At 42.7% G+C, this 25,978-nt stretch overlaps 1 protein-coding gene across 4 annotated transcripts in view; it reads right to left on the reverse strand.

The window, feature by feature from the left end:
- Positions 1 to 17,497: 17,497 nt before the first annotated feature.
- NTM (neurotrimin) overlaps positions 17,498 to 25,978 on the reverse strand; it is a 946,501-nt gene continuing 938,020 nt past the window's right edge. For 2 of the 4 annotated variants that reach the window (XM_012729578.1, XM_004689086.2), the window contains 2 exons: positions 24,559 to 24,591; positions 17,498 to 18,493 (listed from right to left, as the gene is read on the reverse strand). In XM_012729578.1, coding sequence (XP_012585032.1) covers positions 18,393 to 18,493; positions 24,559 to 24,591 — 134 coding nt within the window. In that variant the 3' untranslated portion in view covers positions 17,498 to 18,392. The remainder of the gene's footprint in view (positions 18,494 to 24,558; positions 24,592 to 25,978) is intronic. The other 2 variants (XM_004689088.2, XM_012729579.1) reach the window with 1 other exon arrangement.

The following is a 25,978-nucleotide window of genomic DNA, read 5'->3' on the forward strand; positions in this document are numbered from 1 at the left end:
AGCTGCATGACATCTCAAGCCTTCTCGAAGGCTGAGTGTAACTTCAAATGAAAAAAGTCAACCCCTTTTTCTTCTATTATAAGACTACATATGACATAGAGTGGCCACATTGAGTGCAAGACCTCCTCCGACCCCATGGACAGGTACTATTAATAGACATTCAATAAATGTCAAAAACATGTTAGACATTCTACCAAAACAAAGAATTAGGCAAGTCTCTGTTATGATATACTCTTCCCAGGGAGCAGAATTCATTGAGTCAGTACAAAAAAAAAAAAAATCCCCAGGTTAAGAACATAAATGCAGTCAGGGTTCTGACCCTTTTGAAAGAATTTCTTACATGTTTCCTTTATATGTCATGGTTTTATATATAGAATGTGGCATTCACTATCCTAAAAGGATTCATAAGCTGTAGCCCAAAACCTTTGCAGACAGGAAAATTATAATGGGCCATTTCATTTGACCTTCCTGAGTCTTGGTTTCTTTATTTGAAAAAGAGACAGAGCAGTTAACACTTAGGATGGAGCTGCCAGGCAGCTCCACCTGTAAGATTCTAGGGGCACTAAGATGTGTAGTAACTTTCATACTGACAGGGGCAGAGACCCGGCAACAACTCCCTCAAATGTCCCATCTCTCCAGAGACCCCAGGCACCCTATCTTTGTGGCTCCTGGAGGACTCCATCGTTGAAATAGGATTGAGCCATTCGGGGATTTTGCAAGAAATAGGTGACATACCCAAAGAGGGGTTGAAGATAAATGAACAATAGGCTCAGGTGTTGATATGTGTTGGAGACTAAGAGAATCCATCAAAAGATGGTGAGACATCCCAGCTACAGGTCTCTATGGTCTCTATGCCTGAGCCAGAAAGTTCAAGTTTATAAAGGTTCCTAAGAATTTGGTTAGATCTATACCCATGAGCAGAGCCAACTGATGGGAACTGAGGCTGTGATGGAGTTAACATCTCTTCAGGCCAATCTCCTTCCTGGCCCAGGGGCTGAACATCCTCTCCTTCCTCCTCTGCCCCCCCACCTATTGCTGGCTCCCACTAGCTGAATCTAGACTGTAGTATGCAGTAAGACCCTTGGTTGAAGATGAACATCAAGACCAGCTTCCTGGGAATAGAGGGAGTAGTGAAGGAAGGAGAGGACCAAAAGGAAGATACTCAATGCTAGCATTTAAGGTCTGGCAGAACAGGATCCCCAGGCCAGCCCCTATGGGCTGAGGTTCCTGTCATCACACTTTATCTGTTTGTATCTTAACTTAGCAAGCACCAAGTTCTTGTTAAAGATGACCTCTTAGACTTCAGTGCTCCCTTTTCCTTTGCATTAGCTTTCATTATATTTTTCATGCCACTAGAACTTACCATTCTAGTGAGAAAACTCAATTTAACCTAAAGGGGAGAATGGGAAGTGTCTCCTCCAGTCTTTAGGGGAGTTAAGTTTTTAAGTAGCAGACAATAAGGCTGTGACCCACAGGAGATCAGACCGGGATGCAGGGCTAGAGGATTCTTCTACCTGGGTTTTACACTCAGAGTTTTACAACAATAAGCCCAGTGCATTTGTCCATGTGTGTTCTTTATGTATTATCTTTGCTGATGTGCATTAAAGGGAAGCGAGAGAGCAATATGTGGGAGTTAACCATCTCTTACTCTGAGTTCTCACTAGAGAAAGCTCTAATTGCTTTTTTTTTTTCTGCTTCTGCTGTGGAGTTTTGCTCGTGTGATGCCATATTGGAAAATCTTATCTTCTTGCATCCAAATCCTATCTTGCTGCCCCCTGCTCATGTCTCAGTAGCTCACTCTAGTCTTTCCAACCTTCTCAAACTAACTCCTTTGAACACCTGTATCTCCAGAACCTGTGCATACAGTTGAACATATACTTCACTCTGCCTCTTTATAAATCAATCTCTGTTTGTGGACCAGTTACAGTGAAGAGGTTACCTGGAGAGAAGCACCAGGAACAGACCCGTGAGTCTCCCACCCCAGCTCTGTGCTGAGAACATGGCGAAGCTTCCCAAACAGATGGGCTCCTTGACCCGTAGGCTCCTTCTATTCAAAATCACTGAAACACCAGCAGCTAGAGCCATGCCAGCCAGTCAGTATCCCCTGTCCAGGAGAAAGCCATTGCTCTATGCAGATTTGTTTTGCTAAATGAGGTCAGCAGAGGATGTTAAAGTGTAGAAACACCTCCTCCACACAACCCAGCCCTCTCCAAGAAAGGGCATATGATGTCTGGGTGCTAAAAGCATGCTGAGAACCTTCTTATAACCCAACACCCAACCCAATTCACTCTGTTATGGGCTGCCATGTATCTCAACAAGTCCACCACTGCTAGGAAAATGCATTTCTGCAACAACTGTGATTTTCTATGTTTATTGCCTTTCAACATTAGGCGGATGGAACTCTAACCCTTGCAAAAGCAGCTTAAAGCCAAAGGAGCTCTCATGTCAAATTCAGTTTAACCAGGTGTTGCTTTTACTCTGTCAGTTGCCTCCCTGAGACTTCCTTTGCTTAGCAACAACCTCAGCTTTTCATAACTGCTTCTCCCTAAGCCTCAGCAGTAACTCTGGAACCGCCAGCGGGGTGAAAGCCTCTTGGATTTAAATGGAATCGAAGCTAATACTCCCAAAGGTTGTGGGTTCCTAAAGGGTCTTAAAACTCTGGCATTACAACACTTTAATGGCTGGGATGCTAATCTTGTTTAACATAAAGGGCTATTGCCCACATTGTATCTGTGGGTTTTAGCCACCTGTTTTTTTTGTTTTGTTTTGTTTTTTCAATAGTGCTAGGTTAACCACACAGGACATGTTCTGGCCACGTACCTAGTCCAAGCACTCTTCAGCCCAACTGGAAATCTCACCTAGGAAATTCATCTTAGTGGAAGGGGGAGTGTGTGAATGTGCATTCAAGTCACTGCACAAAAGAAACAGCAGAGGGAAGCTTGCCCTGTATATTCTTCATTGAGGTCTTGTTTCCCAGACAACATCAGGTTCCTCTGAGAAATTTTGCAAAGCCCCAAAGCTTTCACAGATTCCTGGGTTGACATGAAATCTCCAGGAGAGAGACCATGTCCACACTTGCATGGTGAGTGAGGGCAGGATGTGTGCTGCAGAGAGCCGCAGGGGCCCAGGAGGGAGCTGTGCTCTCCAGAGCTTCTGGCATCTTCTTCCCACCCACTAGAGACAGTGGCACTCCCTGGACAGTGTGCACAGGGACGCATCATGGCACACCAGGGTAAATGGACAACACTGTTCACAGCCAGATGCTATGGGCCCAGGGGTTCCAGGTGACCAGGTTCTGCCCTGTTGATTTTCTCCAGTCTCTTCTTTGCACACCGAATGTCAGGGAACCCATGTTAGTAAGTTCCAGGCTGCAGCTGCAAGCTCATTATTACTCAGAAAAGCACTTCTAGAATTGGCTGAGACTCTTGACCCACTGTTAGCTAATTCATGGCTTCAGGCTTCTAAAGAATCATTTCAGAGCTTGAGGCTATTCAGAGAGAGAGATTCAATTAAGAAGATACAGAGGGTGAAAAGTCTTGTCCCTCTTTGCACAGTTAGGGAAAGTTTGAAATAAGATTAAGTGAGATGGTGTAAATACAGTAATTTATAAATTTCAAATAATATTTAATATACATTTGTATTTTAATACTATTACTACTGCATGATCATATAATAGTCCTCACTTGTTAGCTATAATGCGACAAATCTCTAAACAAAAACAAAGACAAGTTTCAAATTTACCGGTTGGGGATCCCCCAGTCCACAGAAAAAAACACAATACTAGGTTGTGTTTAGAAGTATGTGACTCACAAACCACCTAGAATGATGGAAAATGGGATGAGTTCAAAGTGCTAAAAATTTCAAAATAGCCATTTGGAAGAAATGTTTGTCTAGGAATTTAACATTCATCAAGATTTTTTTTTTTTAAAGACGGATGCCTCTAATGTAACTTCGCCAGAACTACTTTACATTCCACACATGACCATAAAATTAATTGGAGCAGGCAATCAAAAATCAATAATACTACAAATGATTTTGTGAGTCTGTCCATTTTTTTTTTTTTTACCCAGCATATCCAGTGTATTCCAGTGGGAAGACTCCACAAAGTCAAAATAGAGGTTCACAGTGCATCGCCACTGACTTTCCTCCTCCCATCCATCTACAAATACTGTATTTCACTAACTCTAAGAGCCCTCTTATGTAAGACATGCCATTATTTTATGTAGCACAAGGAAAAAATGTGCCAATTAAGCTATGCTGTGTCATCAATTACAAGACATGCCTCCAACATCAAAGATTTTTAAGTGAAAAACTGTAACTTAGAAATGAATAAGAATAGTGTTTATTAAAAGTTGTATAGCTCAGAGGCTGAGCTTGCAGGTTCAACATTCATACCCGCTGGGTTAAAATTCTGGCTTCACATCTAGGGGCCTTGCTCTCTCCCTGTATCTGTAAATTAGAGTTAAGGAAGTATCTACCTCAACAGAGATTTCAAGAATTAATTGAATTAAAATGAATCAAAACTACAATGCATTGTGCAATAATAGGTTTTGTGCATTTGTTTATTTTTTTCGGATAGCTCTTAGCAACTGTGTGGAGAATATAAGACACAGGGAAACTAATTAGGAGTTATTATGGAATAATTAGAGGACTAATACAGAGTAGTTGAAGCAATCATGAGGCTCCCCTAATGGGATAAATGTGGTAGTCAACTCTATCCTGCATATCAGAGATGTAACTTGGAAATGAAAGAATTTACTGATAAATTGTATGTGAGTATGAAGGAGAGGAAGTCAGGGACACATCCTAGGTGTTCAATTCGAAACGAGTTTTTTGCCATATATAAAAAACAAAAATTCGCACCACATGTTCTGGGCCCTCCCTGGGGGCAAACGGGTTAAAGCACAGTACTCCAGGCTAGCCACAGCTGCTTCAACATGAGTTTAATCCCCTGCCAGGTAGCTGACCCACATACACAGCAGACCTCTCCTGACCCACCCGCTGCTCCCCTCATCAGTATGCTTTGTCAATCTGCCTGTTCTGCTCCCCACTCTGTCTCTGGTGAAACCTCTCACTGCCCCTGCACCTCTGGCCTGTACTCCAGTTCTGTATGCATAAATAAAAAATAAATCTTTAAAAAATAAAATAAACCTTAAAAAAAAGAAGCAGTATGAGAAGTGTATGTTCTATTTTAGATTTATTCATTTTGAGAGCTTACCTAGGGAACTTACTTAGAATATACATTTTATGACCCTCCCCTTGGAGATTATTATTTAGTAGGTATCTGCTGAGTGATTTGAATGTGCTACAGTCAGATTTGAGAGGAGGTAGAGTCTTTTTGAAACTGATCAAAGGGGGAGGGGAGGCAGGAGGTGATCCATTTGTTAGATTTTCATCCACACTGGCAACTGCAAGACATGACTCAAAAACAGATACATGGGGAGAAACAACAACCACATTTATTTACAGAAAGTGAGAAGAAGGTGAGCTAAGAAACAGAGACTGAGAAATGGTATCAGATGATAGACTGCCATGTGGCTGATGGGGTCTGCCCACCTCCAAATATTTTTGTGTTTCCATTTTTAAGTCCAAGCCAAACGCAGCATGGAAAAGATGGTGGCTGTCCCCATGCAGAGACCAGTGGGCAAGTGGCAACCCAGCTATGTGTAGCAGATGGTAGCCAGTCCTCTGATAAGAGCCTGAAGGCTATTGCCCACATAGAAGGAAAAAGAATAGTCTGGAAGCAGGGACTAAAGGTCAAGCTGATGAAAACGAGAGATAGCATTGAATACTTCTGCTTTTAAGGTCTTTATGGCTGCTGAAATCCCCTGGCTCCCAATAGTCTCAGTTCAGAAAGGGGGTTAAAGCTCCACCTTCCACTTTCCAATGTCATCAATTGCCTCTGAGCTTTTGGTCCCAGGGTGCTCAGGCTCACCTGAACTGGTAGTGCAAGCTCACAGGATCTGCCTGCATCCACATACTCAGCCCACAAGAGCAATCTACTGCTCAGGTGACGTGCTCCTGGGCCAACGGTGGCCCGATGTGGTCCTGCCCATCCCAGAGGGATGACAGTTGCTATACAGAGAGATGGCCATGTCCAGGAGAGGGAGCTTGGTGGTGAGAGGGATGGCGGTGGGGCAGTCAGGCTTTGCTTCACTCTATCCGAGCTGGTCCTCCTGATGGATGGGCCAGCGGTACCCCAGAGACCATGGTCCTATCAGATTGTTTTGAAGACTGCTGTTCTAACTGTAATTCAGACCACGTTATACTAAAAAAGTGTTTACTGGCATATTAGGGCCCTCCCTGGTGGCCCAGCGGGTTAAAGCACAGCACTGAGAACCTAAAGCCACTTGAGCATGAGTTCGATCCCCAGCCCTGGAGCTGATCCACGTGGTGCCACAGACCTCTCCTGACCCACCCGCTGCTCCCCTCTGCAGTGTACTTCGCAGATCTGCCTGTTCTGCTCCCCATTCTGTCTCTGTTGAGCCCTCTCATCATCTCTGCTCCTCTGGCCTGCACCCCAGCTCTATATGCATTAATTAAAAAAAGAAAAGTGTTTACTGCCATATAAGAATGCACATAAATGTGTGTAGAAGGTAAATGAGAGTTATACTCATTTGCATTCACTTTTGTATACAAACTTCCATGTGCATGGAGAAAAAGTGATAATTGAAATCATGTATTTTAGAAGAGTATAGTTTGAGAAGGAGGTTTTCTTTATCAGGCTAGTCTTCCCCCTGACTTTTGCATCTTTGTTCCTGTGGTTACTGTATTTCTCTTTTCTTAATTTTGCAATTTAGCTTACTCCTTCTCAGCCTTAATACCTGAAGTTCCGTAGTAAATCTCATTTTTCCTGGAATCCCAGAGAATTCTTCCTGTTGTGCAAAGTATCTTCTGTAAAACATACATTGGGCATGTGTGTGTGTGAGAGAGAGAATTTTATTACTGACTACTCCACCCTGGACTGGAAGCATCTCAAAAGCAAAGGCTGCTTTTGTTGTGTTCAACCTTTACCCCTAGAGCCTAGTAACATCTGCATATGTTAGATCCGCAATAAATAATAGGGTCTAAATGAATCCATGGTTTTCTTACCCAGTTCCAAGAGCAATTACTTTGCTTTTCTTAGTGAATCTCATTGATTTTTAGAATAGTCAAGAATGAAGATAGTTTGATTCAGATTTGAAGGAAAATAGAAAAGTAATTGGACTAAAAAAAAAAGTATCACAATCTTAAATGTCAGCAATAACAATCTGCTGAACTCCCTTTTCAACTCTTGGGGGGCTCCTAATGTCCCTAACAGTGGCAGTGAAAGAGCAAAGGAATGTGTGAAAGGATGGATAGACCACTATGTATGACAGAGAAAAGAGATGTGATACACCAAATTGTGTGAGCATGAGAACAACTATACTGAGAATGAATTAAAGGTTGTGAGCGTGAGAGAAGTGTGTATGTGTATTTATGAGAACAAGAGCTGGGGAGAGAGAGAGCTCATTGAGTATTCTTGACTCTCTTGTCAGATATTAATTACAAAAACAAAGATTTAGGTCTGGCCTCTTGATTCTATTCCATTGATCTAATTTTCTGTTTTTATGCCAGTGCCATTCTATTTTGATTATTATAGCTTGTAATATAGTTTGAGATCAGCTTTTTTTTTGTTTTGGCAATATTTGACACAAGCATTTTGTGGTTTAAAATGAAACTAAAGGTAGTTTTTTTTAGCCTACTTTTGATGAAAATGATCCTGGAATTTTGATAAGGATTATATTGAATCTATAGCTTGCTTTGAATAGTATGGATATTTTAATAATATTATTCATTTTGATCACATAATGTGTGATCACATAATATCTCCCCATTCATTTGTATTTTCTTCAATATCTTCAATGGTCCTTCAAACCATTCAACAGTTTCTGTGTATAGAAACTGCATCTCCTGAATTTAAATAAATAAAAATGTATTTATTCATATCTTGTTGGAATTCATTGTCAATGGGAATATTTTCAGATAGTTTATTGTTAGTGTACAGAAAGAAGCTGATTTCTGTGTGTTGATTTTGTATCCTGTGACTTTATCAAATTACTTGATTAGATCTGTTTTAGGTGGTACCTTTACAATTTTCTCTATGTTAAAGCACACATTTGCAAATAATAACAGTTTTACCTGTCATATTACTTTTATTTTACCAATCACATTACCTTTATTTTCTTATCCAATTGTGCTGGCTAGGATTTCCAAGATGATGTTAAGTAGTGATCAGAATGAGTATTCTAATGTTAGAGGAAAATCTTAAGAACTTTTACTATTGAGTATGATGTCAGCTGTGGCTTGTCATGTATGCCTTTTATTATGTTGAAGTACATTACTTCTATACTTAATTGTTGAGAGTTTTCATCAGGAAAACATCACTTTGTCAAATGATTTTTGTCATATTGAGGTGGTTGTGAGTATTATCTTCATTCTTCTAGCATAGTCAAGCTTTGGGGAAGCACAGAGAATCAGCTGAAGGATATGGGGCCATATGGGTGAAACAGATGAAAGGCTCAGAGTATCTATGGACCAGTTGGAGAAATCCATGATTGTGGCATTTCCAGACACGGGCAGGCAACCTGATAGAGTTCATGACCAGTCAGTAGAATCTGCATTGCTTTTAAAGCCCTGTGAAGGGCCTCCCTGGTGGCATGTTTTTTTTCAAGCTGTGGCCTGCCATTGTGATATGAGTTTGATGCTTAGCCAAGGAGCTGACCCACATGGTACAGCAGACCTCTTATGTCTCACCTGCTGCTCCCTCAGTAGTGTATTCAGTAGATCCACCTATTCTGCTCTCCACTCTGTCTCTGGTGAGTTCTCACCCCACACCCCTGGCCTACACTTCAATTCTTGTATGCATAAGTAATTTAAAAACTAAATAAATCTTTTAAAGCCCTGTGAGAGTCATGTCTGTTATTCAGAGCTCTTCTAGTGCTCTGTTTAAACAGCTCACAGCTCTACTTTGAGTGGAGTGAGAATGAAATTGCCAGTGGCAGCTGAGTCCTCATGTACTCACCTGTTCTCACATTCCTGTGTGGGAGAAATTACAGGCCAGTATCTTGTTTGATAGTGAGATTGGGGGAAGGGTTACACAGGTTGTCAAATTGTTCATTCTGTCATCCCCAGGGCATCAACCTTATTATTTATTTATTCCCCTAATGATGTGCCAGAACTTCCCTGCCAGGAACCACAAAGTTTTGCTCATCTATGATGGACTGTCTAAGGCAGAGTTCTACAGGGAGCCCTAGACTATAGTCATGGGGAAATTGAGCTGGTTTATGAGCTATTGTAGGGTCACAGCCAGGACTGCGGTCTGTATGGATTATTCCATGCACAGGTGCATGTGATGTGTCCTGGTTTCCTGAGTGTATAGTGCTGACCCCATAGGTAGGTCTTACAAAAGCATTTTAGTTCAAGGATGGGTATCAACTTGTTGTTGCTGATTGGGGGACATGACAAGAATATCTTACTCAGCCACATTGCTGACATCACTCTCCAAGGAAGATGACAATAGTTGTTATTGATAGGGGATTATGACAAACACATCTTATTCAGCTATGTTGCTGATGTCACTCTGCAGGAAGTTTTGAAATAATCAAATTTGGGCTTACACTGGTAATTGATCTATTCTGTTTCTAAAAAGGGTCAATTACCAGATAGGATGGCTCAAGTTAGAAATACGTGCCTGAGCCCAACAAATTTTCTTGACTAAAGTTAGCCAAATTATTGGGATCTATTAATGCAACTAGTAGTGTAGAACTGCCTCAGATGTCAACTAAACACTTGGCATTAATCTTAAGTACATTTGAAGGTACTCTAATTCTAGCTTAAGGTGTTGGTAATGCACATTCTGGGTATAACCCAACCAAGTCATAATTATTTCCATAATATCTTGATGTTAGTCTTGGAATTCCTGGTATGAACAAAAGGGTATTGGAATAAACTTCCAAGACTAAATATATTTTATTTCTTCTTTGGTATCTTATTTCTTAGTAAGGTTATTAATACAAAGGCAGATATAGAAAAGAAGTGACTAGGAGAAGAATAAAATAGATAAAGGGGAATGCATAGAAATAAATACTAAAGAAGACATGTATAAGTTAAGTTAGTGGGTTACTTAGTTAGGAAGTTAAGAAGACTTTCTCATTGATAGTTCAGGGATGTGCCCTGACACAGCAATCCCTATTAATGAAAACAGCTTATCTTCTATTCACAAAGTCCAATTTGATTCTCAGTGCTCCAGAGCTCAGATCTTATGATGCCATTGACTCTGCCAGACTTATTCCTTTGTATTTTTGAAGACAAAGAATGATGAAATATTAATATAGATGTTGTGGTATGTTAAGGTTTATAAGAATGAGTCTATATTCAGCTTGGAATAAAGCCACATGTATTAACATGAGCATGACCAGGAGACCAGGGCATCTGATATGTGTAAAACCATGGGGTTGAAGTACTTGAGAGAAATGGCAGCAAACACAGTGTAATGAATTTACTGCCTTTGTATTGCTGTGGTAGAGGCAATTATTTCTGACTAGTGAATTACACTGTGGAATATTGATTTCCTTGTTCAGAATTGGGGTTGGCCAAATGGTGTTCCTCACCCTCATAAATACATGCTTAGTGTTCACTCAATTGAATGCTTAGTGGGTGGGGAAAAAAAGACTTCACCCTTGGGTGGGGGTGGGGAGCATCCTATACCTGGAACATGAGAAAGAAAATTCTAGTGTGAAAAATGATCATGTTGATATTGAAGCCCTAACTCATGGAGTGTGTGCTGTATTAGATTTTTTGTTTGTTTGTTTGTTTTGTTTTGTTTTGTTTTTAAGTATAATATCTTGTTCACCTTAGATCTAACAGGCAAAAGGAAGAAAAGATATACTGAATTTATTATTATTATTATTTTTGGTCCATTGTGGACTATGAGCTATTTGTCTCATAGTCAGGGTCCCTAACTATTACAAAACAAATCACAGATAGGTTGATTTTACCTAAACACACAATGATTGTCAGAGTAAGGAACACATTGGAAGAGTCAGTCAACAGAAAGAGTTTGGGACAGAGAATGTGTGCAGATTCCTAAGTGATGGACTATAATTCCCATATGGGGTCCCTGGAGTAACTCCAGAGAGTGTTCTTCTGTTTGTTTCTAAAGTTAAAAATCAAAGCATGTAGTTCACAACTCTCATCAAGTATATTTGAGAAAGGTACACAGCTTATAAGAAAATTCCAGGTGAAATTTCACAGTAGGATTTTTTTTTCTTTAACATGGAACTCTGCTGAGTGTGAAATAGCCCACAAAAACTTGGAAATTATATAGAACAATTTGGGCATTTGGATTTGTTTGGATATTTTGTCTTGAGAAGGTGTCTGTATTTTTTCCCCCACACTATCAAAGAATAGTCTGATATATAAAGTTTTGAGAATGTGTCATACCAGGAAAAATAGGTCCTTCCCAATTGAGGGTGAATACAGATACCTCCACAGGCCAACTCCAATACCTAAAAACTTTGCTTTGCTTAGAATATAAATTTTTCTTATTGTAGTTAATAGATGGAATATGGAAAATACAGAAGATCCAGTGGATTTTGCATTTTGGGAGGCCTTTTGAAACTCATTTCTCTGACATTTATTTTAACCAATTAGGGAATCAAGTCCCTGAAAATTGTAATAACCCACAGCAAAGGAAAGATTGTTTGGACTAGAATGAATTCTGGCTATCTGTTCCATAGTCTCCCCATTCTCCCTATACCCATTCTATGAGAAAATGAGGGGGATTGGCATGCAATGCTAACTGCTACGTTTAATATAACTGCAAAACGGGATTGTATTTTGTCAAGAGCCTGCCTATGAATAGTACTTACAATGAACATTGAGTAAGGAGGTAGGGCTTCACCCCTATCCTCCAAGAATTTAATTTTAACACCACAAAACTCAGTTCATGTATGTAGTAGACCCGTTTCAGGCATATAATCTCCAAGGTATGCTTTAAGTTTTTGTGTTTCTTCTATATGTTATTTTATTTGAATTCTTCTTGCTTGTTAATTGTTAGAACAATTTGAAAAAATGAATCTTGTACTTAACAGACAACATTTGTGGTTGACCACCTTAGTTCTTGTTTGTCTTCCCTTCTGATTGTTCAGGTATGAATGAGAAACTGTGTACATAAGTGAAAAGAATTACATGGGTACTGGCTTGAATTGGTTTTTATTTTCTTTCTCACCACCCCAATCCTTCCAAAAGTAGACAAGGACCCCTCACCCACATATGTGCTACATGGTCTTGTATTCTTCCCTTTATGGTTTATAGTGTACAGGACATATGGCTTGATGGCTTTTTCTGTTCCTTCCATAAACTCTGCAATTGAATCTTCAGAAGAAATTGAAGTTATAAGAATGGCCAGACACAAACATTTCAGGGAAGGGACCAGGGCTCATGCATCTTCCATGAAGCTCAGTTTGGGTTTTGCACACTGCTTCTTACACCCTCATGCCCTTCACAAATGGATTAAAAACCAAGCACACAGTCTAGAGGGGCAGCATGAGAAGGCAAGGGAAATCGGCAGACTAAGAATTGAAACATAACACAAATGTGCCCAACGAGACCTACACAAACATTTCTAAGCCCTTGAGCAGAACATTTATCAAGATGATATGATAAGATCATGAAAAACCTTATCTGGAGACCTTTCTTTTCATTAGTATCTCCTGTTATTTTAAAAATAAATCTTGGGAATAGCAGGTGTCATCTGTTTTGAAGAATAGTTAAGTAACAACAGTGAATGCCAACCCCACACAAATGCACATGTACAAACACACTCACACACGTTTCTAGTTAGAACTGTGAGAATTTTGAGTGGTCTCAATATCTTTTACTTCCCCAGTCTATTTTGTTTTGCTTTACTTGCATCATATAGATAGCTAAAGTCAACAGCAGCTTGGGGCTAATGTCCTTTCCCATGTCCAAAACATCCTATTGTCTTCTATTAGAGAGCTTCCTTTCCATTCCTTTCCAAATACTGCAGTGCCCAATTCTCAATTCCTCCATAAAGAATCACTTCAAAATTTACAGAAATGTCAGCTATGGTTATGAACTTCCCCTTCTTAAAAGCAATCTGGAAACAAGACAATGTATGAACTGTAGAGATTGCCCAGGTCCATATCTTCATTTGCCATTTATAAAAAAAAAAAAAAAAAGTGTCCTTCATTTTTTTCTTACAGAAATCCTATAAAATATGAAATTACTTGATATTTGAAATTTAAATATTGAAAAATATTAGTCATCTTCCATCATAACATCATATATAAAAGATAAGTGAAAAGAAACCAACTAGTTAGAAATTGAAGTAGAGTACACCCAGTTCTACTAATTAACAACACATTACTGTATTCAAAATATTGTGCTGATACTCAAAAATTCCAGAATCAGAGTCACTGGGTACAAGGTAACTTCTACAGTCACAATCAACTTGCATTACTAGAAAGTTCTAAAACAGATATTCTGGAAGAAGAATAAATTGCTTTCAAATAATGCTAGTGTATAGTATAGAAAGTATACTATAGTGCAGTATAGAAATGAATTTATATACTTCAAATATTCCAGAATCAGATATCTAAGTCATTTGGAGATTTATATGGGGGTAAAAAAAATCACCATTCAAAAATCTTAAACCAAAGCAAACCTCCTCAATTAAAGATTATACAACAAATGCATCAAATATAAATTGTAGGATATGATTTAAATTTTAGTTAAGGGATTAAGGAGTTTTCTTGCAGAAATCTCGTTGCTCTAGTCACATGGTATAGATAGGATGGGAGAAACAGGGAAATGGAGTTGCAGAGACAGGGAAATGAAAATAACAACACAGAGATGTGGCGATCCCAGTTACTCACAGATCATGGGGACGTTAATTCACATGCATTGCCTTGAAGGCACATACAGTTGGACACTCATAGAAAAAGTTCTCAATGCTTTATAATGTCCTGACAGTATAGGGTGACAAAGGAGATGCTACTATACAATCAAATCCCACTAAGCAAATGCCAAACTAAATTTGGCTTGAAATAAGGAAAAGAGCGCTACAAAGAGGCATTACTTAGTGGTTGTCTCAGATATCATGCGCCTCGATTCTTTTATGTTCCTATAGTCATGAAGGGTATCTTCATGTCATAAGTGGCTGACATGTGCATACACATTTGCCCAATAGTGGAAATGGCAGGTGGGATCATTGAGTTCACTGTATCCCTCTTTTTGCATAGTTTTTGCCTCAAGGAAGAAGCACCTCAAAATTTTATCAGTACAATATAGAAAATGAAGAATTTTGTGCTGATCCCACTTCTTCATGTTTTGGTAAAAAAAAAATCACCTAACAAACCACTTTCCTGATTAATTAGTGTGGCTAGCTTCCATTCTAAACACAGGGTTCAAGGGTACAAGATAAAGGCAGGGTCAGGCTAATGAAATGTGCTAAACCTTAATCAGATTTCAGTGTTCATTCATTTGCTAACTTATCTCCAGCTTGAGGAACAATAACTGTCATTCATCATCACCATCATTATCACCATCCACAGCGACAAAAACAAACATTTGTGGTTCATTGACTGAGAATATAGCGCTGTCGTTCCAACTCATCAGGAGACAATCCTTGGACACGTACTCATAACACTTCAAGTTAGACATCTGAACTCGATGTGTAGAAACTTTGATGGGGAACGTTTATCGACAGAACGTTGAGAGCTGTTGTGCTTCTGTGTGACTGTGTGAGTAGATATTCTGCTAGAGGAAGATGAATGTGTTTAGTTAGTGATTAGGGCATGAGCACGTCCCTCAAACTCCCTCTTACACATGAGAGACATAAGGTCTGCCAAACTTAAATCTTCACCCACCAAGGGCATCCTAAAGTCAGGGACTTTGGGTGAATCCAAAAGTATGACAGTGACTTATGTCTGAATCTTAAGAGGTCTAGTACATTTGAGTTCACTGGCCAGCCTTTAGTAATGATCATTCATCAGGATCATCAATAATGGCCTCCTGCATCAAGAAACATAACCACAGACATGATTCTCTACTAACCCTAATGGACACTGACGGTCTTGCCAAGCTGATTTCCTGAGAATTGTTCTTATAAGCTCCTAATGAGGCCATCTCCTGAACTGAACTCCAAATCTGGTTGAAGGTCATTTCTTATGGGCTCTAGGATGCTCACTTTAAAGACTGAATGAAATTCAACAGTTTGGGGTTCATGTGACGCACTAAACAGAAACTGAGAAGTAGCCCTATTTAAGGCAGGGTGGGTAGTACTTCTACATAGTTAGCCCACCAGCCATGGAAAAGTTTGTTCCACAAAGGGTGCCCTGGCATACCCAGAGCTCTGCAGAATCACAAGATCAAAGAGTCTGAGTTGATACACAGGCCAAATGAAGTCTACCTCATCAATGCAGCTTTAACAAAGTTGGTCACGACTGACTGGTCATCCAGGGAGGACAGGATGGAATGATCTAAAGCAGGCTTAGTGGGTAGAAAAGCAAAAGCCCCATTCATATTGACATTCTGCACCACTGTCTTTGGCTCCAGAAAATTCTAGAAATGTCTCTTTGCAGGTGCTTTGATGTTCAACTTTAGCCATGTGGAAATTACTGTATTCCCCCCCCCATTCTATTCTAGTAAATCATAATCTGTACATAATTCCTCTGGTCATTATCGGAAAACATTAATGACACAGGGATGCTGGTAAATCACACCTACCCACTTTTATTTTAAGACACCCAAATCTTCTTGCCTTTTAAAAGTGCTGAGCTGTAAGTCAAGAATAACAGCAATGTAACCCTGACCTGTCTGGTTGGCCAGCTGGTTCAGACCATGCCACTGTGGACAATCTGGGGTCACTTGGCACCTGAGGTGGGACTGGGAGGGCAGAAGGGCACAAAGGAATGTGAAGTCAATAACATTTTCTTGATTTTGCTAGTAGCTGCTGACAATGAAATGGCTCCTTGCTGAACATTTCCTCCTCTTCTCAGGGGGCATAGAGTAATTCCTGAGTGTCCCCATTCCTCACTCACATTGAATCTTCAGCTACTTACTTACTTCCCAGAATCAATCAGCTAAGAAGAGCTATTTGAATATGATTTTGTATTAAAATCCACTTTTTCATAGAATTTGTGGCTAGAGGTTTTGGGGTGGCTGAACCCAAAGCATTGGTGGGTGGGTGGCATTTGGGGTCATTCAATACCAGCCTGTTATGTTTCAAGTTTCTTTCTATTTGGTGATAGCTGCATGACACTGCCTCCTAGAAATAATCACCCCCACCCCCCAGAACCGGTCTTGACACTGCTTGGCTTCTAGGTGAGGGGCTTGATCATAGCAGGATGCTGCTGATCTCATTCCAGACCTTCTGAAGGAACAGAGTGAGATGCAGTCCCAGCGAGACTCCTCCTTTTCCTTGTAATATGGATGAAGGTGCTTTCCGGGACCCCTGTCTGCATCAGGGCACCTACTGCAGAAAAAAAACCCACTACACCACCAGGAGGGGTCGAAAGGGCAGTAAGGAGCTTGATCCAGGAGCAATCCCCTTCCAGGCTCTTCATACCTGAGCCAGCAATTTCTGTCCCCTCACCCCCCCACCTGAGAATGAGGTACCACACCAAATGAAGAGGGACATGGAACACTTTTTAATGTCAAGTCAGAGACAACCCCCCTCCCCTAGCCCCCAATCCCACTTTCCCTCATCACATCCAGGACCCCTCCCCGAGGCCTCTCTGGTTCCCAGACTTCAGGGGAGGAAAAAAGTTTACCTAAAAACTGCATTTTCTTCTCTTTCATACACACGCACACGAAGGTGGGAAATTAAATAAAATAAACCAAGAAGATTCAATTCTCCAGTGGTCCCAAAGGCATCAGAGATTCCCATAATGGGCTAAAGCAAGTGGTTACGGACTGTTTAGTTGTTTCAGTTGCTTGCTGTTTGTTAATGCCCGAGGCGTGATGGAGAAGCAGGCCGCCTGCCGTGGCCTTGGCCTCCGAGAGCCACACCTGGAAAAGATGCTGAGCCTGGTATTAGTGTTTGGCTTTTTCTTTTCACTTTGTATAAATGTCTCTGACATGTAAATAACCCAAGAAAATCAAAAGGCAGGAGCTGATTACACAATTACCAGTAAACTCTATCATCTTTTAGAAGATCAACACACAGCTAACGCCATATACAGCATGCAGTAATGTCTGAGAAAGGACCCTGCTGAGAAAGAAAATGGCTAGAACTCTAACAAAAAAAATATATGTATATATATACTGTATAATATATGTCATCAAAAGAAGCATCGCTAACAAACTCAAGATACAATGCGGCTCACCCTTCCATTTCTAAACAGCATGTAGAAGCAGCGTATTGTCTGCATTAAATACCAGAATAAGGAGAAATCTGTAGCGCTGGTGGAGATGTTGGTTAAATTGTATGTGGTTGTTTTTTTGTTTTTTGTTTTTTTTTTTTGGTGGATTTGTCAAATCCTCACCAGGTGGTTAATGCCCGGCGCACGGTCCACCAGTTGTAAACCTAGTTAAGAAATACTCTACTCGTTTTTAATAGTGAACAAACATACTTCCCTTCACCCCTTTCATTTGTGTATTTTTTAGTTGTGTCTTGTTTTTGCACTAAGTTCTAGACTCATCAGAAAATATAATTAATAAAATTAATAATGAATCAGAATTCCTTATTATCCAGAATGTCCATGTAGTACAACAACAACAAAAAAGTTTAACACTATCTTTTGTGACTGTTGATTGTGGGATTATTGTAGCTGTCAGGCTGTCTTGTTTGTTTTCTTTTTTCTTTCTTTCTTTTTTTTTTTTTTTAATTTTGCTTTCATCACACATTTTAGTGGCACAGTCTACAGAAAGGGCCCGCAGTGGCCAGTCTGGGCCTGCTCCACTCACTCTGCTCCTCTCAGGAGACGGACTGAATTGGGGGTGGCCGACTCCAGAGTTTTCCTTGATGGGGTCACGCTACCGGACAGAGTGTCTGAGCCCTTGCCCACCGGGCCTCGGAGGTCACACAATGCAGCTTGCAGGCGGGTCCAGAGCCAGGCGCGCTCTTCCCATTCGGAAAAGAAAGAAAACTCAGCTGTGCCTAAATATTTGCAAGGCCTGGAAGGCGATTTTTCGATTTCCTCTTACAACTTTTTTTTTTTTTCCCAAAGTATTCTTTGTTCCCCTCCCTCAAATTCGTGTCCCATTAGGCTCTGCTTCTCTGAATTGCATTTAATTATATCTTATTTGGAAAGGGGAAAGCTCTTGCTGCTGTCAGAGTTGCCGGCGCTGTTCTGTTGGTGGATGCAGTGGCGGCAGCTTCTCCCCGGGGGGCGGCGGCATTCAGGTCAAAACTGGAGAAGGAGGTGCAACACCAGAAGGGGTATCAGCCAGATGCAGCCTGCCCTCCTCGACGTCCCATTGTTCACTTCGCTGACGGCGCCAGGGCCTGTGGGGAGAGCGCATGCGTCATGAGCAGCCTGGTTTGACCTGGGACAGCATGGCCCGGTCTGCTGTCATGAAGCCTGCCCGTGATGAGACACCCTCTTACTGGGAGCCTTTGGTGTTCTGGCTCCATAGGAAGGGCTTAGAAATGCCTGCAGCTGGGCCTTCCCTGGTGGTGCAATGGGTTAAAGTGCAGCACTGCAAAGCCAGCCGCAGCTGCTTCACCATGAGTTCCATCCCCCGCCATGGAAGTGAACCACATGACGTGGCAGACCTCTCGTGTCCCACGTGTTGCTCCCCTCAGCAGTGTACTTTGTCAGTCTGCCTGTTCTACTCCCCACTCTGTCTCTGGTGAATCCCCTCACTGCGCCTGTACCCCAACTCTGTATGCATAAATAAATACATTTCTTTCTTTCTTTCTTTCTTTCTTTCTTTCTTTCTTTCTTTCTTTTTAAAGAAATTCCTGATTCCTCCCTGCTGGCATGGCGGATTGGAGCGCTGCACCTAAGCCAAGGGTGGCGGCTTCAGTGCGAGTTGGATTCCTGCCCCGGAGTTGACCCACATGCCACAGCAGACTTCCGTCTTGCCAGCTGCTCCCCTCAGCAGTGTATTTTGTCGATCTGCCTGTTCTGCTCCCCACTCTGTTTCTGGTGAATCGTCTGGCCACCCATGTACCTCTGACCTGTACCCCAGTTCTGTATGAATAAATAAATAAAATCTTAAAAAAAAAAAAAGAAAGAAAGAAAGAAAAGAAAGAAATGACTGCAGCTGCTTCAGCTGTGACCCCAAGCTGTCTAACGGGGTGGCTTCCCTTGCAAGGAAAGAACAGGAGGCTCAGGTTAAAATGTGCTGGTGACTACGGCTCCTTTAGTCTGTCCTAACATGCTAAGGTCACAGCTGAGGGTCAAGTTCAAGAAGACGGTAGCAGATTCATTAATATCCTACAAAGAACTTCAGTGAACATAAGTTTGCTCCATCATTCTCCCAATCTGAGGGTGGCCTGTCTTACATGTTCCCCAGCTGCTCACCCTGGTATTCAGGAAGAGACCTGTGAACACAGCAGTCTGCCTCCCTGCTGCTTTGTAGCACTCCATGGCCACTCTGTCAATCATTGGATCTCAGAGCAGGGCACAGGGCTTTCGCCTGCAGCACTTGGCCTCTTCCCCATCTGGACTGGGTGACAGAAGACACTGCTCAAATGTCACTTGCCTGAAGGCCAAAATCAGCCGCATGCAGTTGAGGTGGGAGCGAGTAAAGAAAAGATGGCCTTTGCTGTGCATGGGGAACCAGGGGTGACTTATGCGGACAAGAGGATGTAGACCCTGCCGTAGTATGTCTGTGGTGCGAGATATATAGCACAGTTCCCTGGGAAGTGCACGCCAACCTGGCCATTCTTTCAAATGGTGCTAAATAAAGGAGGCATGAAAACTACGAGGTTATAAAATTCCCCAGCAGCTTTCCCCCATCATTCTGAAGCATAAGCTTTCTGGTTACCTCAGCCTCATAGCCGAGAACACCCACAACAAATGGAGCTCTGACTCCTGAGAAGTATATGCAAGTTTGGATGTCTGTCTGGATGAATTAGGTAGCTAATGAAGCAGGGCACTTTCTTATACCATACTTGCTCTGCCACACTCTGTTGCCCTGGGCTTCGTGAAGTCATAAAGTGCAGTAGTTTTAAGTCCATGTCCTCACGGTGGGGGGGGGTAGGGGTGGCGGGGGGTCATGGTGTGATGGAACAAAGAGAGAACCCATTCACCTGACTTTGATGAAGCAACAGAGACCCACGTGGTGCAACACAGAATCAAACCACATGATTCCTTATGGGATGATTCCATTAAGCTCTACTACAACAGTCACAGGGGTTTACTGCTTAGAATTTTGGGTCAAAATGCAGATGATGGACAATAGCTAAAGAGCTATGAGTGTGAATTGTGCCGCATTATCCAATTTCAGGTGTCTGGTATCTGGTTCACACTTTCCCCAAGGCCAGAACTTGGTGGCAGTGCAAGAGCTCAAGAGCTAGGAACCACAAGAGATAACGGTTCTGCTCTACACTGCACAGGAAAGGGAGCTTCTGAGCAACATGAAGCTGATGGAAGGCCTCTTGGTGGAAGGCCTGCCTTCTCTCAGCCTGTGGAAAGCCTAGGTGAAAAGGGCATATTCTTAAAACATTCCTGATGACTTGCATCTCAATGTGAAGAGCTTGTAGTTCCTATTGATCATAATGTTAGTGTCATCCACAATTGCATTAACAGGTTTCCATCCAAGCCACCACCAAGAACTCCCTCTTTCTATTCAATCCCTGTTATCTACATACAGTGTTCTTTGGAATTCAGGGCGAGAAACAGCTCTCCAATGTCTTCTACACAGAGTTTATGTTTCTCTCCTGTCAGGAACCTCTTCACACTGGACCAGTCTGAGACCCTCTGTATCAAGCCCTTCTCTACACCTGAGGCTGACTCTAAGACAGAAAGGTTGCTTTTGGATCTGCTAAATCTAAGCGGCTTGTCCAACTCCATTTTATTCCTCAAGCAAGGTCAGAAGTGCCCAGTCATAGAAACCCAACCCTACAAGGTGACTTTCACATCAGTTAAGAACATAAAGCTGGGTCAGCCTGGGAAGGGTCTATATCATGACCAGGAATAGGGGAGGGGGCTGAGGACTTACTCCTGACTTATACATCCCAAGGTATGACAAACATCTGGGGGGGGGGGAGGGCGTTGACTGATGTATAACAAAGGACCCCAGAAGCTGAACAGTGGAATGCCTTATTGATAAGATTGAAATCCTGACTGGAGAGTCAGGGCTTGATCTATATACCAAGCTATCAGCAGGTGAGAAATACAGTTCCACCCTTCTGCTTCTACATCCCCCTCTCTTTTACTTCTTCCTCATATGACTAATGATGTATGACTGGTTTATCAATAAAAAGGCCAGGATCTTGCTCCTGAGCAGCATCCTGCATTATGTAGCCTGCTCCATGACTCCCGTCTCTGTCAGTGTGGCATTGCCCGATGCAACAGTGGTTTCTGAGCAAGTCTGCAAAAACCAGGCAGCTCGTTAATTCTGGGTAGGATTAGGAACTATATCCCACCTCCCTACACACACTGCAGTGATACCAGATGGGCATTGTCTCCTGGCACATGGTGCTCCTTGCCAGACAGACATCTCTTGATGAATAGCACTTTTAATCTTTTTTTCTTTTTTTTTTCTTGAACACTCACACACACAGCTTTGAAATTTACTCTCTATTCATCCCTATGGACCCTCTCTCTCACCCCCACCAACCCCTGGCCCCATGGTTAAGAAGATGCTCTGATTCTGCTGTCAAAGCTAAAGGGAACAAATGTCAACCCCAGCAGGCAGAGGATTTTTGCTTCCTCTGCCATCCCCCTTTCAGGCTGACCACCCAGTGGGTCCTTTAGGGAAGAGAACTGAGCATGCCACACACCAGGCTAACAGCCCAGCAGGGGCCTGGTTTGGTTACCATGGAAGGCAAGTCGGAAAACGTTGTTTGCAGGCCAGGAACTCTCCGGCACTACAAGGGAGGCTGCTGTGAGCTGGCAAAGAACCTGTCGCATCTCACAATGGTAACGGCTCTGTAGGAGTCCTCTGTGGGCACCTGTTCCTTCTCATTTCCAAACCCCTCAGTTTCTTTGTGGCTCTTTTCCCTGCTGGGAAGTGCCACAGAGAGCCTACAGGAAAGGGTCCTGACCTGTTGTGTCAGAAAACTCTTCCCACAGGAGAAAGTAAAGGTCGCCTGGTGTGCGAGGACCTCATCTCACCAGTGTTGATTCTGTGTCAAGCTCCATGCACTGTCCCAGGCCCACAGGGCTGGCACTCAGTGTCTGAAGCCACAAACGGCCTCCACAGCCATCTCCACATACTCTTTCTTGCACCTCATCCCACTTGCCATGTCCATGAAGCCTGACCTGGACATAACTAGACAGGAGGCAGAGGGGACCAGGGAAGTCCCTGGAGAAGTAGGGCAGGTACACTCCACCCTCCTTCTCAAGAAAGACAGTGCATTGTGCCTGTAAAACCTTCGCACCGGAGGCCCTGCTCCCTCTAGTTTGTTCTTTATGCTACTCCCAACGCGATGTTTCTACCATTTCAAAGTGAGCAAGCAACTGACTTATTTGAGTCCCACAGTCTTGAAAGAATTTGATGGCAGACACTCCCCATAGTTCATGCTGCTGGCTGTCTGTCCCTCAGCCATTCTTACTGCCATGGGTCCTTCACCTTCTTCCTGCCCCTATCTCCAAGCACAGATGTAGACACACACACCCCCACACCCCCACAAGTACACAAAGTCACAAAAGGACAACCTCCAACTATATCCACTTTTCTTTCCATTCTCACATTCTATGTCCCTCTGTGTACAACAACTTTCGCCCAACTCACTCTCACACCTTGCTCCAGGTTCTCTGGTCCAGCCTTCAATCACCTCCTCCAGGCAGCCTTCCTTGACTCCCTGCAGGCTGCTTCCAGAGCATGGTATATATCCTGCTACTAACTTCCATGCCTCCCTGTGCTAAACTCTTCTTTGTTCCTCTAACATATACATCCTCCTCTATGCTGTAAGCACCTTATGGGCAGGGTTTGTGTTTGACTTGCCCATGTCAGATATTTAATAACAATTTGTTGTAGGAAGGAGCCAGAAAAACTGTGACATGTGCTGAGATGCCCATATTTCCTTTGTCTCCAGGTTTGTCTTTCTTTTTATATTCCACTGGGAGAAAAATAAAATAAAAGCAATGGAATAAAAAAAATAAAAAACAAACAAACAAAAAACCTCTTTTCTTACCTTGTTGTCTGCTTTGCCGTGAGATTATTGGCCTTCTTTTTCTATTTCCAACACAACTGAATGACCTTTCCTCTCTTTTTCTAACCATTTCCAGTGAACATCCCTGAAAATTTCTGTGGTTGAGGGGTTGTATGTGCAGGGATAGAACCACCTGGATGAAAAAGTTGGGCAGCATGCTGCAAGGAAGGGTGTCCCAGGGCCCTAAAGACCCATGAACGTGAGAAGCGGGTAATTATCTCCTGCTCTAACATGTACAGACTCAAGCTTAGGGAACTTAAGTGACATTCCTAAGATCCCTTGACTTCTATCTCCAACTGTGATTTTCTTTCCACTAACACAGAGAGCTGCTTGTGTAACCCATGCATCTTCAGTGAGTTTATGCATCCCTCACCTGGACACTAGAATGGTACAGAGTCACACCTGCCATTCACACCGGCAGCATATGGCAGGACTCCAGGAGAGGAAGACGAGGGCCTTTTAACCAGGCAGGGTTGGCTCACCACATCCTGGATCGAGGCCTCTTAGAGACTGTGTTGGCCATGTGGTAGCTCTGCCCATGTGCCTGGTCCCCCCGGACACAGATAAGACCACTCTTCTACATCCAGCCCCACTCCTCTCTACATTGGCTGTCTTTGCTGCCTCTACCTCATTAGAGAGCTCTAGAGGCCAAAGTGACTAATTACAGGGACAGAGAGGTCCCAGAGAACTGTGAAGAGTGTCAGTTGCCCATTGGAAACATCTGGGAGGGATGAAAACCTCAAATAAGACACAATTTATTTGTAGCCAAGTGACTCACCAAGATCCGCCCCCTTCCTTTCATTTTCCCCTCTCACCCACCACTTTCCTTCCAGCTCCAAGCCAGAGAGAGAGAAAGCGAGAACAGAGTAAGCCAGGAGCAGCAGGCAAGGCCAAGGTCTAAGAAGATCGCCACATTAAAGCTTTTATGTGCAAGGAAAGAGGCAGGTCTGATGCAGAGGAGCCCAGATACAGGAGCTATTCTGGGCACTGACAGGTGCTCATTAGTGCTGCCAGCTAAGAGAAGTTAGGCTTCCGCTAGTGCAAGCTACTCAGGAGAACAGGATGTCTCCAGGGACCAGTTAATCTAAATTGACACTGGCCGGCCCAAGGTCAGGGAAGAGTCTCACTGGGCTGCTTCCCGGGGTTAGCTCAGAAGAGAAGGCATCTTGGAAGAGGGCAAAGAGTTGTACCTACCCCACCCCCACCCAGGCAGCAGCGGCCTGGAAGACAGATATACCAACCTTTCCAAGGGGTCAGAGTTGTAGTTTTCACTTCTAAAAGAAATTAAAAACAAGCCACTGTTAAGGTAGAAAAGGGTTGGGGGCACTCAGTTTGCGCTCAGCTGGTTTGGGGCACTTGCTGGCCCTCAAAGCCCAGGCCTGCCCTAGCCTCCTGCTTCCTGACCACAGCCCAGCCCTCAGCCCTCCACTTCTCTGGGAAGTCAGCTGCCTAAGGCGGTTGTTCGGGGCTGGGAAGCTTATGAAGGAAGAGAGACAACATGTTCATCTGGTCTTAGCAGGAAACCCAGGACTCTTTTGAGCCCAAGACTCCAAGCTGATCAATGTTTCTTGGTAGACCAACAGATTTTGGCCACCAGATCATCCCCTAACTAGTCAACATCTTGCAAGCCTTGAGTGTAAAATCAGCTGATACCAGTGAATGATACTATGGCAAATGGAATGCTGGTGTCGATGCTATGTTGGAGATGTTCCAAGTTTGGTCAGATGGCAGATTGCTCTGGACACTTCAGATGCTGGTGAGGGAGATCCCATGAACCTGGGACCTCTGTCTTCCACAGGGGAGTCGGATGAGAATGAGCTGCACAAGGGGAGCCACCACTGGGCAACGGAGCAGTGAGCTCTGTATCTGTTGCACTTGTACTTCCTGAGACCCCTTGTACAATTACTGGGATGCCAGCCCGTCCCTGCTTACTGCTGCATGGAAATCCCATCTCACCAACTCTCACAGGAAACCACAGAGCTATCCGTACTGCTAGCAGCAATCTCAACTGGCCTAAACAGTAAGAAGCTCCTGTCTTTTACTTCCTTCTTTAGCTAATGGTGCCTGGTATTGTTTACCTGGGTAGAGAGGTTGGAACATCCTTACACAATGTAAGCACAGATCAAATCACCACGATGGTCACCTTAAATATCAGACAATTTTATTTATAAATTATACCTCCATAGATCTGACAAAAAGAAAATGAAGTGAGACCATACTCTGCAAAAGTCCTCCCATAGAACAGGGGAGACAACTGAGATATAACTCAACTTACACTCAACTGAAACATTTGACCACCATCAATGTTGAATACGTCCTTGTGCATTCAAGCTCTCAATCTATCTTTAAAGGTGCACGAGACACAATCTACCTCTTGATTTAAGTGGGCATTAGCAATGCTAAGAAGTCATTCTGAATATATAAAAATGTATGGGGTGATCTAGCATTTGCAACTCAGAGAAGAACCAATGTAAAACAAGGAGAGGAGAGAAAGTCAAGAGTGATGGTACCGTGTGACGTGTGCATTTTGAAAGGACAGTCATTTGGGACATTTTCTGGTCCCAGAAACCAACCCAGAAGATAAGGTAGGGCTATTATTTTCATGAATTGCCTCACTTAGAACCACTGAACTGTCTCTGTCCCAAAGAGAAGGAAGGACAG

The sequence above is a fragment of the Condylura cristata genome, unplaced genomic scaffold, assembly GCF_000260355.1.
Source record: "Condylura cristata isolate star-nosed mole 26May11 unplaced genomic scaffold, ConCri1.0 scaffold00025, whole genome shotgun sequence".
NCBI classification, from domain to species: Eukaryota; Metazoa; Chordata; class Mammalia; order Eulipotyphla; family Talpidae; genus Condylura; species Condylura cristata.